Source organism: Propithecus coquereli, unplaced genomic scaffold (assembly GCF_000956105.1).
Source record: "Propithecus coquereli isolate 6110/MARCELLA unplaced genomic scaffold, Pcoq_1.0 Scaffold57, whole genome shotgun sequence".
Lineage (NCBI taxonomy): Eukaryota > Metazoa > Chordata > Mammalia > Primates > Indriidae > Propithecus > Propithecus coquereli.
In genome coordinates, this window is record NW_012151618.1 from 1028194 (window position 1) to 1043787 (window position 15594).

The 15594-nt window shown below is 47.7% G+C and overlaps 1 protein-coding gene across 1 annotated transcript in view; it reads right to left on the reverse strand.

The window, feature by feature from the left end:
- GNB5 (guanine nucleotide binding protein (G protein), beta 5) overlaps nt 1–15594 on the reverse strand; it is a 36355-nt gene that overhangs the window by 4712 nt on the left and 16049 nt on the right. The window contains exons 3-8 of the mRNA XM_012658085.1: nt 12256–12297; nt 9696–9772; nt 9107–9239; nt 6444–6587; nt 4279–4370; nt 88–136 (exon numbers count right to left, since the gene is read on the reverse strand). Coding sequence (XP_012513539.1) covers nt 88–136; nt 4279–4370; nt 6444–6587; nt 9107–9239; nt 9696–9772; nt 12256–12297 — 537 coding nt within the window. The remainder of the gene's footprint in view (nt 1–87; nt 137–4278; nt 4371–6443; nt 6588–9106; nt 9240–9695; nt 9773–12255; nt 12298–15594) is intronic.

A 15594-nucleotide genomic window follows, 5' to 3' on the forward strand; every position in this document is an offset into this window, starting at 1 on the left:
ACAGAAAAAAATATTTTTAAAGAATAAAATTAAGTTAGCAAATCTCTCTGTTGAGCAGGAAAAGTTCTTAATAACTTAGAAACATACCGTAGCGTCATCTGATCCTGAAGCAAAGGCATCTCCACTCGGGTAGTATCTGCAGAGAGAAAGTTAGGGCAGAAATCACTGTATCTAGAGCAGTCGTTCCCAGGCCGGGGTGCCCATCATAACCATGTGGGAAGGTTGTCCCACGGTAGGCCCTTGGAACCAGAATCTCCACTTCTAGGGACTCAAGGAACATTTGCTGCAGAAGCCAGAAGGGGAGGCTCACTGGCCTCTAGTTTTCTTCTCTGTAAATAGGGGACAGTGACACTGGCCTTGCAGAGTGTTGGTGAGGATTGTAAGATGATATGTGTATTTGCATCAGGCGTTGAACACAGAGTGGGCCCCGTGTAAATGCACATATCTAATTCCCAAGACGTGGCTCAGAGCTCAGGGATAAGCAAGTGGTTATGAACACAGACACTGAAATCCGATGTCCAGAGCCACATGCAGAGGTCTGCAGTGACCACTTACTCATGTGATACTTTTGGCAAGTGAAAAGTGACTTCATCTTGCCCAGCCTCAGTTTCCTCATCTGAAAAGTGAGGATAATAAAGCATTTTCCCTCCTGTGAATATTAAATGAGATAGTACAGGCAAAGAATTTGGCATGGTGCCAAATAAAAAGCATTCAATAAATGATGATGATGATGATTGCTATGGTCATTCTCTTCTCTAGGACCAGTAGGAAGTGCGGGTACTGGATTATAAACCAGGGGAAGGATGGGAACAAAAGTCTTTAAACCCCTTCACTCTGTCCACACCAGCAGCAGCCCCTACGCCTTCCGCTGATTCTCCTTCCTTGAACAGATGATCTACACCTTATTGCTCCCTAAAGCTGCAGGAGGAGGCCTTTTAGAACAGCTTATGGCATTACCTCTCCTACCTGGGGGAGGTGAGAGTCAAAACATCAGGCAAAGGAGAGGGAAGGTTTGTGTAACTTACACTGGTCTGAAAGAAGGGGATGCAGAAGAGAAAGGCTGGAAGAGAAATGCTAACCATTTTCAGCTCAGTCCACCACGGTGCGGGCACATTATGTCTTTGAAAGCAACATGAATTCAAGGAGTATCATACATACCACACTCCAATGTTAAATTAAAATGATTTCTAGATGATACTCCACTTGAGACTACATGGGCTATGATTTTTCCCTGAAAATTCAGGGATCAAGTGTAGGATATATGGTTTATCCAGAAGAGACTTTTGGTGTCCCCAGCATCTACCCTCTCTCTCTCTTGTAGCTGTGGTTAAATATACGCAGAAATTTTTAGATGTGACGAAGCCCAGGGGGTGCTATTGGAATTCAGTGGCTGAGGCAGCCAGGGATGCTTAATGCCTCACGTGGGATACCCCCTTACAATAAAGAAATGTCCTGCCAAAAATACTAATAGTGTGCCCCTTTGAGAAACACTGATTTTTTTTTTTTTCTGGGCACATGGCAGAAGGAAAACTACATTCTAGTCTTTCTGCAGCCAGGTGTGGCCATGTGATCAAGTTCTGGCTAATGGGATGTAAGCAGATGCGATAAGCTCAACTCTTTTCTGCCCACTGGCTGGAAAGAAGACATGGGGGTAGGTAGGCCAGTGGGGCCAGCAGGCTGAAAGCACCACGCTAGGAAAAGGGTTGCAGAAAGACAGAATGAGCCATCATAGCAGCTCAGACTTCAGTGTGAGAATAAACTTCTATCTTGCTTAAGTCACTGTTATCCTATGTTCAACTAATCTAGTGTATAACTGAGGGCATGCTAAGAGACCAGTGACAGCATTCAGTGTGACCTCAGCTTGCCCTGGAAGAAAACCATGTACCCTGAACATGGCCCACTGAACCAGTCCCTGTAGAATCTGTCAGATGAATCTCAGCATCAATTTATACCATTCTATAAAATAACTGAATTGGAACTGTATTCATTCCATATAGAAAGAATGGCCATTGAAAAGTTACATTTAGTCCTTCCTATAGAGAATCGGGTTTATTTCTCCATTTAACAATATATTCTTTTATTTATGCCTTTAAGAATTCATAAATATTTAAAGTTTGGCTACCACCATAGGTTTTATTTCCCTCTCTGACTTCCTCAGTGGAGGAGAAGGAGTAAACTGGCCTCTTACACAGGAGGGCACCCACCTCAGCACTGGGAACCGGGGGCTTCCTGGAGAGAGGCAAAACTAAGTGGAGACTTGATGGTCTAAAACACATTGGAGGAAGAGGGTTCAGGGTAAACAGAACAGCGTGGGTAAGAGAATGTGCACTTTAAAGCTGTATTTCAGCCCTTCATGTCCATGGGTTCTGCATCCATGGATTCAATCAACCACAGATCAAAAATATTTGGAAACAAATATGGATTGTTGCATCTGTACTGAACATGTACAGACTTTTTTCCTTGTCATATTCATAAACAATACAGTATAACAACTATTTACATAGCATTTACACTGTATTAGGTATTGTAAGTATTAATGATCTAGAGATGATTTAGGATGTGCGTGGGTGACATGCAAATACTACACCATTTTTATATCAGGGACTTGAGCATCCTCGGATTTTGGTATCCGCGGGAGGTCCTGGAACCAATCCCACAGTTATCAAGAGACAACTGTGTGCTTTATTGATATATAGGGATTTAATTTATTTCTTGTGGCTTTATCTTCTGTCTTGCATCTTACTAATTTCATTTACCATCTGTAGTAATTCCCAGATTGATTTCCTTTGATCTTCTAGGAAATTACTGAACATTTACAAAAAGTGATAGCCTTTTTCCTTATCCCACAATTGAGGGCAGGGGTTATTAAGGTACATAAGCATTATTATTTTGCTCTTGCTTTAAGAGGAACAAGTCTAGTGTTTTCTCACTAAGTATAGCGAAGGTTCTTGGGGATTCTAAGTATAATGAAGATACTTTATACATGGTCTCAAAGTGCCATCTTCCATACATGTCAAGTCCTGACCTCTCTCTTGAGGTCCAATTCATAGATCCTGCTACCTCCTTGACATCCCCACTTGGAGATACAATAGTCATCTCAAACTTAACTAGCCCCCAAAGAGCTCCTGAATCCATGTGCAAAAACCATCTCCTCCCTGCACTTCCCCCTCCACTCTTCCCTGTCTTAGTAAATGGATCACTGCTTACTACCCCTGATAAAAAATTTGCGTTCCCTAAGCTCAGGGTTCTTCTCTTATAATATATCCTTTTTCATTTGCAGGTGTCATTTGGCTCTTTTCATGGCACCCTGTGGAACCAGGGCTCAAGTAACCTACATGAACATGCTAATACCCTGGCCATTGCCATTGCTATGAGTAATAAACTCTTTATCTCTGACCCAGAAGTTTCATGTCCTCTAACAGCATCCGTGAGCTGTGGCAGCCTAACTTGTTAACTTGCAGGTAGGTAAAATCTCAGACCCTTCATAATTCAGAACATTTCTCTGTCTGTACCACATCTTCCTTAGTTCCAGCCACCATCATTTCTTTCTTGAACTCACACAACAACCTTCTATCATAACTGGCTGTCATACTTCCATTCTTACTCCCTTACAATCTATTCTTGATACAGGCATAGTGATCTTTTAAAGGCAAAACATGATCATGTTAGCCACCTCCACAACTCAAAACTCTCCAGTGGCCACCTGGCCTTTTGTTAGGTCTCATAACATCTTATCTGTGCTCTTCCCCCAACTCTTTGCAAGCCTGGCTCTTTCATCATCCTGTTCTCAATTGAAATGTCCCTGTCTCTGAGAGGCCATTCTTGACCTCTACCTAACAAATAACCCATTCCATCACACCTCCATTTTACTTTTTTCATAGCACTTACCAGTAATCTTAAGTTTATATTTGTTTGTGTTTTGTCTAGTTTGTCTCCTCTAGGAGAATAGAGATCTTGTCTATCTCATTCACCACTGCATTCCCAGTTCCTAGAATAATATATAGCATACAAATACTCGATAAATGTTTCTTGAAAGCATGGATGAGAAATACCGATTCAATTTAGGGAGGATATCAATTGCCCCTAATGCAATTAAATTAAAATCCCCCATGAGATCTGGAGCACTGTTTAGTTCTACCACAAATCAGCCTTTCTTGAGAGCGAGGCCTCTTTCAGCCAAGTAAACTGAGTCTGGAGGTGGTTCTAGGACTAAGGATTCCACAAGGCCAGGTAATGCCAGCAGAACAGGGAAGTGACATGAACATGCTACTCACTGACCGGACACTGTTGATGTCAGATTCGTGAGTTTCAAAGGCCTGCACGCACTGGCCGGAGCGCATATCCCAAACCATGGCTTTCTTGTCACATCCCTACAAATGTAAAATTACCCAGAGTTACGGCCGCTGCAAGGAATGTCTATAGACAAGGTACGAGTCCCAGTCATATAACAGAGACCATTCATTTCCCGTTAGTAAGTGGCTGACAACACACCTTTCTGAGACTAGCTTTACCTGAGGCCACTTTCCTCAGCTAGTAAACCCTTAGAAGCCTAGAACTAGGTCTTGGGATGAGAGGGAGCATGGGAAGGTGCCCAGCCTCCCCCTTTAGCATGTTTTCTTCTTCTGCACGTTTCCGAGTAGAGGCAGACCCTCCAGACCCCCTCTCACGTCCCTCCTGGGCACGCCCCTTCCCTTCTTTTTCCCCTCCTTTCTCTCTCCTCTTTACGTCTGCCTCCTGAGGCCCAGAGGGCAAGGCGGGTGGACAGTGTGCATGGCGGGGCCTCCCTGGCTGGGACACTAATGAACAGGCTGGCGGTGCCAAGTATGAGCAGCCAACGTCCCACTTTGTCTGAGGTGTATGGGGCAGCCCTGGACAATGGCGGACCACCGGGTGCCCTGGGCCACTTCCACCCTCAGCAGCAAGCCGTGTGGGCAACGCGCAAACCCCGGGCCTCGTCACAGTCCTGCCGTCGACTGCTGGGTGGCTTAGGGAAGTCACCTCCCTGGGCTTCTGCTTCAACACCTCTAAAGTAAACGTTCCCTTCGGGTTGCTAACACGGTCCAGAGAATCATAAACGTGAGGTTTTTCACATTATACTATCCAGGTGCTGGGAGCATTTTGATAAATTCCTGTGGAACAGCCCTGCCATCAAGCTCGGGTAGTATAATGTAAACTCTCAACAGTCAAATGGAATGGCTTAAATAGTCAAAAAGTAATGGCTTAAAATTGGTTTCCATGTTGTTGGTTTCCACTCAGAGCAAAGGGTGGATGAAGTACCATAGCTGGCACCCAAGAGAGGCCCAGAGACCCCTGTGGGGTCCAGCACTTTGCATATCTAAACTGAGAACGTGGGCGAAGACATCAGGAGTGTCTTCAAATCTTTAGAGGACACTAAATTGGATGAAGTTTAGTGCTCTGAGAGACAATAAAATCTATGATAATATCAGAAATTTAAAAAAAAAAACAGTGTAGCTGAGGAGAAATAAGTACAGTTATGCAAAGGCACAGGGAGGAAACACACAGATGGCCAAAGACTCCAGAAGAAAGTCAGGGTCCTCGCCGATCAGAGGTCACACAGCCCCAGCCTGACTCCCTTATGTCTCCCAGCAGCAAAAGTCATTTGACAGCACGTGCATCACTGTCCTATCTCAGCACTGTCCCCTGACCGAGGTGAGGCAGGACCTGGGGGCTGGTCAGTCAGCTCATCCTCTGTCCTTATCCCTGGCTGTCCACAGAAGCGCTCACCCCTTCCGTTGGCAAAACACACCGGAAGCTCTTCCATGTCCTGCCCGTAATGTCCCAGGGGTGGGGGGCAAGTGCTACTGTGCCCTGTGCCCAGTGTACAGATGACGACATTTAGTCAGGTGGCAAAGCTCCCACCCAGGTACCCTGCCTCCTGGTCTAGTGCTCCGCTGTGCCACTGTGGCCACGTCTGCCAACTCCGAGCCAGTACTCTCTGTTCCCTGCGCCCTGGGGAAGGGAGGACGGTGGGCGGCAGGGGTGGGGTGGGAGAGTGCTCTGGTCACAGCACAGTGTTGCCCCAGCTCAGCAGCCCTCTGACCCTGTGGCTCGCCTCTGATGCCCTCAGGTGCTAACTCTCTGCTATTTATTTAAGGAGTGACATTTTAACAGATGGCAGCTATGCGCCTTGAGTTGCAGCCCTCACATGGGAGAACATTCTAGATTCCTCTGTAGACTGGTGAATGTCAGTGGTAGAACAGAAGGAGGCCCCCACAGCCCAGCACTGTAAACTGCCCACCAGCACCCAGGAGGGGCCCGGAGCCAGCGCGGCCACTGCCGCAGGGGGTGCGGCGGGGAGCGAGGACAATTCCTGCAGCCCCTCTAGGGAAGTGTCCGGTCTAGTCGCATGAGCGGGCAAGAACTGCCACCACAGGCCTCCCTAGTGGACAAAGGGCCCCTAGAGATGTTCTTTGGGTCTTTACCCCAGACACGAAGGTGTTTCCGGTTTCTGAGGGGGCCAGGTCCAAGCAGAGGACGTCGGCCCCGTGCCCGTGGAAGCTCTGCAGCAGCTGTCCGCTTTCCACGTCCCACAGGGCGCACGTGCCGTCGCCGCTCGCCGTCAGGATCTGCCCGCAGAAAAGGACAGGAAGAGCGTGGCTGTGGTTATTGCTTCCGTCGGGGCAGGGGGAGTGGGTCGGAGGCCTAACGTTCCACAGGGGAAAGCAGGCCCCTTAAACGCACACGCAGACACACATCTCGCGACGCCTGGATTCAAGCACAGAAGTCACTCTCCTGCACCAAGAAGGCAAAGTGCATTTCCGACACCCTCACAGTCCACAAGCTGTGTGTTTACATGTCTGTCTCCCTCCAGAGCTGAAATCCTGGAGTCCTCACTGTGGTGCCTACAGGGTGCCTACACCTGCCTGGCACGTGGCGGGTGCTCTGTGAACAGAACCTTCAGCAGCTCCCACTGTCGTGCAGGCCAGAAACCTGAAGTGTTTCTCAGACATTAATGTGCACACAAATCACCGGCTGCTTGCTAATATAACATAAAGGGTCTGGGCTGGGGGCCCTAAGAGTTTACACTTCTCATAAGCTCCAGGTGATGCTGAGGCTGGTTACACCTGGGGCAGCAGGGTCTGGGCATCGTGTTGTTAGACACATTCTCCTGTTGCTGCTTTTCCCCAGAGCAGGGTGCTGCCCAGAGGCTCCCCAGGGCCACTGGTAGGTGCTGGAGGACACTCACAGCACGCACAGGTTCAATTAACATTTGCTTTGTGCTGACCATGTGCAGGCGCTCTGCTAAGGCATTAGGGTTTACAGAAAGATTGTGCCTTGGTCTCTGTTGTCCTGGAACTCGCTTTAACAGGATTGACAGTAAGAATGAAACCAACATAATCTCCTGTCTCTAATCCCCTGTCCCTGTGTTAAACAATTCTGGGACCAGGCAAACTTTCCTGCTTCTATGTTAAACAACACAAAGTAAGATAACTTAGCTGCTTGCTGCAGGAAATACTTGCTCCTGGCAGAAAACACTGCAAACCAACTAGACAAATTACTTGTCAAGACTAATAGCTTAAAAGTAAGTTCCTAATAGGGACTTTTTTGTTTTATATTTTTGTGATCTTCCATTACAGGGTAAATAAAAATAAATTTTAAAGACCAAACGTTTATTCAGATAAATACACTGAACAGAACCCCTAGCTCATTGTCACTCATTTGTCCTGGAATGCAGAGAATTGGCAGGTTCAATACCATAGTCTCATACTAGCCGGTTCGTCTTTTATCGTCCTAGATCTGGAATGGAAGAAGCTCGAGGTTCATCAGTTCAGTGGTACCCAAACCAGACTGTGTATCTGAACCGCCCAGCTTTGTGTTAATATTAATAGTAGTAAAATAAAAAGAGCTAACATTTATTGATGTTTCCAATGACTGTACTAATCTCATTCAGTCCTCAGAAAACTTTATACAGGAATGATTTATTACTATCCTCATGCACAGGTGAGAAAATCGAAGCACACAGAAATCCGAACCTTGTCTCGGATCACCAGCGGGAGCATAGTGGAGCCAACACCTGGTGGTGCAGTCTGACCTTCACCTTGCTCTGCCTCCAGGCTGCTCCTGCAGAGGGAGCCAGCTGGGACTGCCCTCCACCTCTGGCCAGCTGCTTGTTAGAAAGCAAGCACTTTCTAACCTACAGGTGCCCCTTAACCCCGAGCCCGCACCTGTGGCCAGATTGCTGGTTCTCTACCTGCAGGACTGCAGGTGCCAGACCACCCACTGTCCCTGCATACCTTGGAGGCTCCCTTTATCCAGACTAAATGTCCTCTGGTGCTCTGGCTGCCCCTCAGGCCCAAGGACATCTGGTTGTAGCCACTGTAACCTGCCAAGATCTTCCCTGGGATCTGGCCCTGCCCACCTCTCTGGCTACCTACCTCGCACCAAGCTCTCTCACTCAGTGGCCCCCTGGTGGGGGGCAGCCATCCTTCTTCCTTGGCAGCAGCAAGTTTGTGGCACCCCCTCCTGCTCTGAGCTCCCCAGCTTTCCCCATTGCCCAATCATTACTGGTTTTGGTGAAGGTCCCTGAGGGCAGAGATGAGCTTTCAGCCCCAGAGCCAAGTGGTATCTGGCAATGTGGGTGGCACGTGGCAAGAAGGTTTGCTGAATAAGTGAGAATAAAAAAACTATGGGATGCATTTACAACTCACTAAAGAAAACTTAGTCCAAGTGTTAAAAAGTTGTACTGTTTTCACTGTGTTTTATTCAAAGTAGAGCACAATTTCATATCTGAAGCATTTTTTTTTTGCATTTGTTAAAACAGGACTGTATGTACAGCAAGATGCATGAAACATACGACTCTGAAGCTCTGTAGCTTGGGACATAGTAACTTCCACCACCCTAGAGAGTTCCCTGCTCCAGTCCCAGCCCCACCAAGTCAATCGGAGGAGAATTTTCAATATGGTCTATCAATATCAGTAGCCCCAATTTTCCCATTTCTGATTTTATTAAAATAATAATAATAACCAATGAGAAACAACAGGAGATTCCTCTTAGAAAAAGCTGCTGCATCACAAAGCTTCCTCTCCTGCAACTCCTCTTTCGCGCTCTATGGCAGGCGGACCTAACACCGGGGCCGCTGACTGACCTGCATGTCAGAGTTGGTGAAGCTGCAGGCCGACAGGTAGTTGGTGTGCATGGCGACAGACTTCTTTTTGGCAGCCATGTTTTCATTTTTGTCAAACGTCAATGGATACACAGAGCACTTATTATCCAAACCACTAGCATGGAAAGAAAGAAGTTATCAAAGGTTAACACAGAGTAACAAAATATTTCTCTTGAGCAGTCTCATACATTATAACCTTTTCTCCAACTTCTACTTTGAAGGTTTTCAAACCTATTGTAAAATTGAAAAAAAAAGTACAACAAATACCTAGATCCCTTCACCTAGTTTCACAGACTTAACATTTTGTTATATTTGCAGAAGCAAATTCGAAACCACTTGATTTCAAACTGCAGACATGACATTTTATTTCTAAATACTTCAACATGCAAATTTACATCTCCTAAAAATAAGAATATTCTCCTATATATCCACTGCATCATTATCATATCTGAGAAAATTTAACAAAAACTCCATAACATTATGAGTTCCTGCTTATTTGCTTGTTTTTGCCCACTGAACAGTATTTTATGGCTAACAGGAAATCTGCAAAGCTGCTGTAGCCCCAACTTACCCACAAGCAATGGCGCATCCAGATGGGGCATAAGCACACGCCATCACCCACGTGCAGGGCATAGTGACCGCATGCTCCTGAAACAAAGCATGTACCGTTCATAGAGTGATAGGCACCTCGACACAAGGTCTTAAAATTTATTATTTTTTTTTAAACATTTGGTTTTTTTCTCTCAGAGACAGGGTCTTGCTATACTGCCCAGGCTGGTCTCAAACTCTTGGACTCAAGTGATCCTCCCACCTCAGCCTCCTGAGTTGCTGGGATTATAAGTGTGAGCCACCATGCTTGGTTGTTAACATTAATTTTTACAAAATAAAATCATGAGAGTTTGTACTGAATTATATTATAGCTTCAAGGGAAGTGGTATGGGGTAAAGACTGGCCTGAGACAGATGAGGGGACTCAGCTGCTCCATAATCAAATCAAGCAAACTTTATGTCACATACTCTGAAAGTTAAAAATCTCCACTAGCAAAAAAAATTCTTCATGGTTTACTTTTTTTTGTGACAGAGTCTCACTCTGTCTCCCAGGCTGGAGTGCAGTGGCATCATCACAGATCACTGCAGCCATGAACTCCTGGGCTCAAATGATCCTCCTGCCTCAGCCTCCTGAGTGGCTAGGACTATAGGTATGCACCACCACACCCAGCTAATTTTTCTAGTTTTGGTAGAAACTAGGAGTTTCTAGCAACACAGGATCTTGCTGTGTTGCCCAGGCTGGCCTCGAACTGCTGGCCTCAAGTGATCCTCCTGTCTCAGTCTCCTGAGTAGCTGGGATCATAGGCATGAGCCACCGCATCAGGCTACTTCTTTCTTAATAATATACTCCCTTTCTTCTTCTGCCTGAGTACTGGGGCTCTTTTTCTTTGAAAGGTATGTCACAATCTCATTTCGAATATATATTTCACCTTGTTTTCTCAGATTCTCATTTTCTAAATATACTCTTGAATGATTTTTTATATGTATAAGTTTGTTTACTTGTGAGTGTACAAGAGCCTCTGTCTGCTGTGGGTCCTAAAGCCATTCCTGGGAAGGTATAAATGGGGGTGGGGGAGGGGGAGAGGGAGCCTGGGTTGTGCTCCTGGGTGGAAGAGAACCTGTAAAACGGAAGCATTAAGAACTAAGTGGAACAGTCCCTGGCTCCTGGCTGAGTCACCCGCATCCCCCTGCATGCAGATAAGCAAACAACAAAAGCCACGTTTCAAAAGCTTCTGGGCCTGTGGTCTCATTTCCATGGGAGACATGGATCCTGGCCCTGGTTCCGACACCAACACGATGTGGACCCCATGCAGGCTGTCTGTCTGTCCTACTTGCTCTCGTTCTCTGTCTGTGGAGTGAGCGGATGGAACTAGATGATTTCCAATGTACCTTCAAGTGAGGTCTTCTTTTCTGTTACGCTTTTTTGAGTTTTTGTGGGGAGGCACAGCCCCAACACCGCCTGCCAAAATTCTGTCGTCACTCACCGTCTTGCAGCCTTTCAGACACCAAGAATAATCTGCTCCCCTCCAGAGAAGGAGCTGAGGTAGCCACTCTCAGCACAGGACATCCGGGCCCTCTCCTTGAGAAGAACGGCTACGCTCCCTGCCATGGGCCCCAAGTAGCGACCCCCTGGCTCCCTAGAAATCAGTTCGTGCTCTACGCGATACTGGGGTGTAAACAGACGAAACCGACCCCCACACATCCAGAAGACACTGAGCAGCGCTGGGAGGGGCAGAGGCTCCCAAGGAGGCAGGTGACAATTAGGAAAGCCCTGTGCCAACTGTTATTTTTATTATTCCCCAGGAGCCTGATCATTAGGGACTCTACTCTGCAAAATGGTTCTGGCCCCTCACTTGAGCAGGTCACATAATAGCTGCCTCCCACGACATTTACTAAACGCATTCCACAATGCAGAATGTGGCAGCTGTTCACTTTGACATAGACACAGGGCTCATTTCTTTATGTGGCGAAAAGGAAGACTTTCTTTCTAAATAAATATTGGAATCCATATTTAGTACAAGATACTCTTTATTGTAAACGCCAACACAATGCCGGCATGCAAGTGTACCCACACGTAGGGTTTGGCTTCAGTCTTTAGTTAAGACTCTAAATGTAGATCTAATTTGAGCCGTGAGTGCCCAGGCCACACTTGCAAGGGGCTCAGACTCCTCTGCGCCACAGGACATTTCAGCTTGACCCCACTGCGGCCTCATCTTCCCCATCCACCACGTGCTATGGAGTCTGGTCAAAGACAGAGAAGGGGGCGATAACTGAGAATTTTGGCACCTCTTATCATCACTCGGAAGAAAAATAACGTGTGCAGTTGCACGTGTGAATGTAACACGTTTCCACGCTCTGCCCGTTCCCAGTTTAGCACCAGCACCGCTGCAGTGGCCTGGCCTGCATGTCTCGGGGCAGGAGGGAGGAATAAACGCTGCAGTGGGCTAGCTGAGCTGTTCAGACATGGGTGGGCCTTCTTGGGGTTCCCATCCTGAGGGGCAGGGCAACCACTCGCAGGGGTGCCTGGAGGGGAATCAGGACAGGGCCGGAGCACCTGGAACCTGGCTGGGAACGACGCCTCACCTTGTTCGTAGTGAAGGAGTCCCACACGATCACCTTCCCATCCTGGGGGGAGAAGAGTAAACAGTTCAGGGTTGTCAACAGTTCTTGCAGATAACCACTGAGAACTCCTCATAAAAGATGTGTTCAGCCGGGCAGTGTGACGGGGAGAGCCAGAGTAAGTATCCAGATAATCGGGACCCTCAAACCTCTCCATGAAAAAGAGGGAGTAAGCAGGGGAGGGGCAGAACCTTCCAGCCCGGCTAAAGGATCAGTTCTGGACCTTGTATAGATACGGCTACAGGAAGCAACACTCAGAAGCTTCTTTTATACCACTTATAAACCAACCACAAATTGTTGGTACACTATCGTCCCCCAACATACCCTAAATGTCAAAAAATTATACAGGAAAAGTTAAACCTGACATTACCTTATGTAGCTGACAGGTGAACAAGTCTCTTTCTCCCCCCGCCACCCCTACCACCTCACCCTTGCCCCCATTCGCCTTGGAGTCCACGTCCCTGCAGCGCCACCTACGAGCACCCCGCCCACTCTCTGTCGCCTTCTCTGCAGTGGACGGCTGCAGAGGGGGCTGTGTGGGCCCAAGATCAGTCTAACTTCTCCAGGTGCTCACCGATGTTGCAGCTCCCTGCTCCGACATCCCGCACCTACGCCGAGAACAACGTGCGATTTGCACCTACACTGGTGAGGATGCCTGTGGGCAGATGGTCAGTAAGCAAAGAACACTCGCTGTCAGGGTGAGCGCCTGGCTGGCGATGCCACGGACAACACTGCCACTTTCCTTGGAAAACCACAGCTGCAGCTGGCAGTGACCACAGTGACATCTACTTGTAATACAGACCCACCAGGGGTAAACCCGCATAAGCCCTGCTCCCTACAAAGCCATCACCTGCCAGACTGTGGCGTGAGGTTCTCTGGGCAGACAGTGGAAGAGGATGGATGAGCCACTTCCCCCAGCACACTGGTCCCTGCAGACCCCCAGGGACGTAAACCTGCAGGCTCTGTGGCAGGCTTGGTTTTTCCATCACTCAAGCCATCTGAAGCCGAATCTGGTGAATGAGGTGGGTAAAGCAGGCTGGAAAATACCAGTTAGGGGCAGAAGCAATGTCTGGTTCTAAAGTGACAGCTGCCTGCTTTGCAGGATCCCACAGAGGACTTCTGTGTAAATGTCGTGTGCAGCTGAGGGGCCCTGGAACCAGGTCAAAGTCGGCGGTTTGGGGCTTTCCAAGACTCCTGAGCACACTGGTTCTTCTGGTCTAATTCCTGACTGAACGGTCACACGTGACGTGTGGGCGGATCTGGAAAGCCTCTCGCGCAGAGACAGAGCAGGCTCCACGCCCACGGCCCGCTTGCTGGGGACTGACTCGGTGCCCTGCCCACGTCGGTGCCCACTTTAGCAGCGTCCTCCACCGCACCGGCTGCCTGTCCCCACCCCCCGCCACCGTGCGCTCTGGAGTCTCATTAGACTGGATGTGAGCACAGAGTTACATGCCGGGAGCCTACACGCCTGCAGAGAACGCGCCTCCGCCCCCAGACCCGCGGTCACGGTGATGAGTCTCCTGCATTTTAAGGGAGAGGCTGCTGATGAGTCAAAGTCTGTTCCAGAGTCTTCTGTTTTCCAGCCTCCTCCCCACACGCCACATCCACACGTCCCCAGCTCTGGAGAAGACGGGGATGGAGAGGGCGTGATGAAGGCCCTGCCTCCCCCGCCTCCGTGCCCCCAGCAGCACGTGAGTGACAGAAAACCGAACAGGCAGCACACCTTGTAAGGATTTAAGGAGTCCAGAAGGCTAGGTAGCAACACAGACGTCTCAATAACCATTTTGTAAAAATGAGCACTTGAAACAGAATGGCCAGAAACGCTCTAAAACAGTAATAATGGCTGTGATAGTACAGTGGGAGTAAAAGCGTTTTCTTTGTTCTGTTTTCCAGTGGTAAAATACATAAGTGATACATTAATTCTGAAAGCAGAAAAAAGCAAGTGCAATGGGACATACTCGATTTGTAGGTAATCCAGGCAATTAATAAAATCTGTCCTATCAAATGCCGTACTGACATAGATGTCACAGCTTGTGGATTATCTAGAATATGTATAGTTTTATACTTATAAGGGTTATTAAAGAAACAACCCTCTTTTGAAAAAGCTGTGCAGAAGGCAGGGGTGGGGGCGACCTACACTGATCATAAAAATAGGATTTTCAGAATATCTCATGTGGCTTTAATTTACAGTTTTATGATCAATACATGCAACATAAAAGTAGACATTGAAAGTACCAAGCTGTGGGAGCCGGCCTCCAAGTGAGTCCCCGGCCACCCCAGCCTCTTGATTCTCACACCTTTGTGCAGTCTCCCTCACTGCGCAGCCTTAGGGCTGTCTGTGTAAATACGACAGAGGCGATGGATGGTCACGAAATACAGCGCGGCTCTGCCTCTGTCTCCCTCCCTGGGATCCCCTGCTCTAGGGGAGGCAGCTCCTGTATTGTGAGCTACATGGTCCACATGGTGAGGAACTGAGGCCTCCGGCCAAGAGCCATGCGAGGGAGGCATCTTGGAAGTGAGTCTCCACCCCGGGCAAGCCGGAGGAGCGCAGCCCTGACCAACATCTTCCCAGCAACTCCCGAGAGACCCGGAGCCAGAACCACCCAGCCAAGCCCTTCCTGGATGCTCACTGTCTCAGAAACCATGTGACATCATAAATACTTGTTTTAAGCTACTAAATTCTGGAGTAATGTAGATAACTAACATACAAGATGTAACATACACCATGTAAAGTATATAAAATGAATGTAAAAATTATACTTCATAAAATATGTATCTTAAGTTAGTTCTTTAAGACGTAAGAATTGCTAAACTCCTTACGTTGAAAGAAAGCCATTGATGGGATCGTATGTCCTCAAGTTGGAAAAAAAAGAAATTATTTTAAAAATGGTTTCACGCACAAATAAGACCTAGAAATATGCTCAGGAATGGTTTACAATGTTTTAACAATTAGCGATTCCAAATCTACCCAAATGAGTGGAGTTCTGTAGTGTACAAGAGAATTGTTTATGCTAAATCGTTGTCCTCTGGAGAATGAGCAAAGTCACGAAGATCAGCAAAGGGCTTTCTGAGAGGGACAGCTCTTTCCCCCTTAGCTGGAATATCGAAGACCCGCTCACCCGTTACGCAGCAGATGCGACGTACCTGGGACGAGCTCACGATCCTCCTCTTGTCTTTGCACCAGTCCATGCACAGGACTTTGTTCCCGTGGCCTTTGAGGGTCCTTCTGGTCTTCATGACAAACTGCCCCAGGGCCTCCACCCGCTCTGCCACCTGGTGCACTGGAAAAACAATGCCACCATC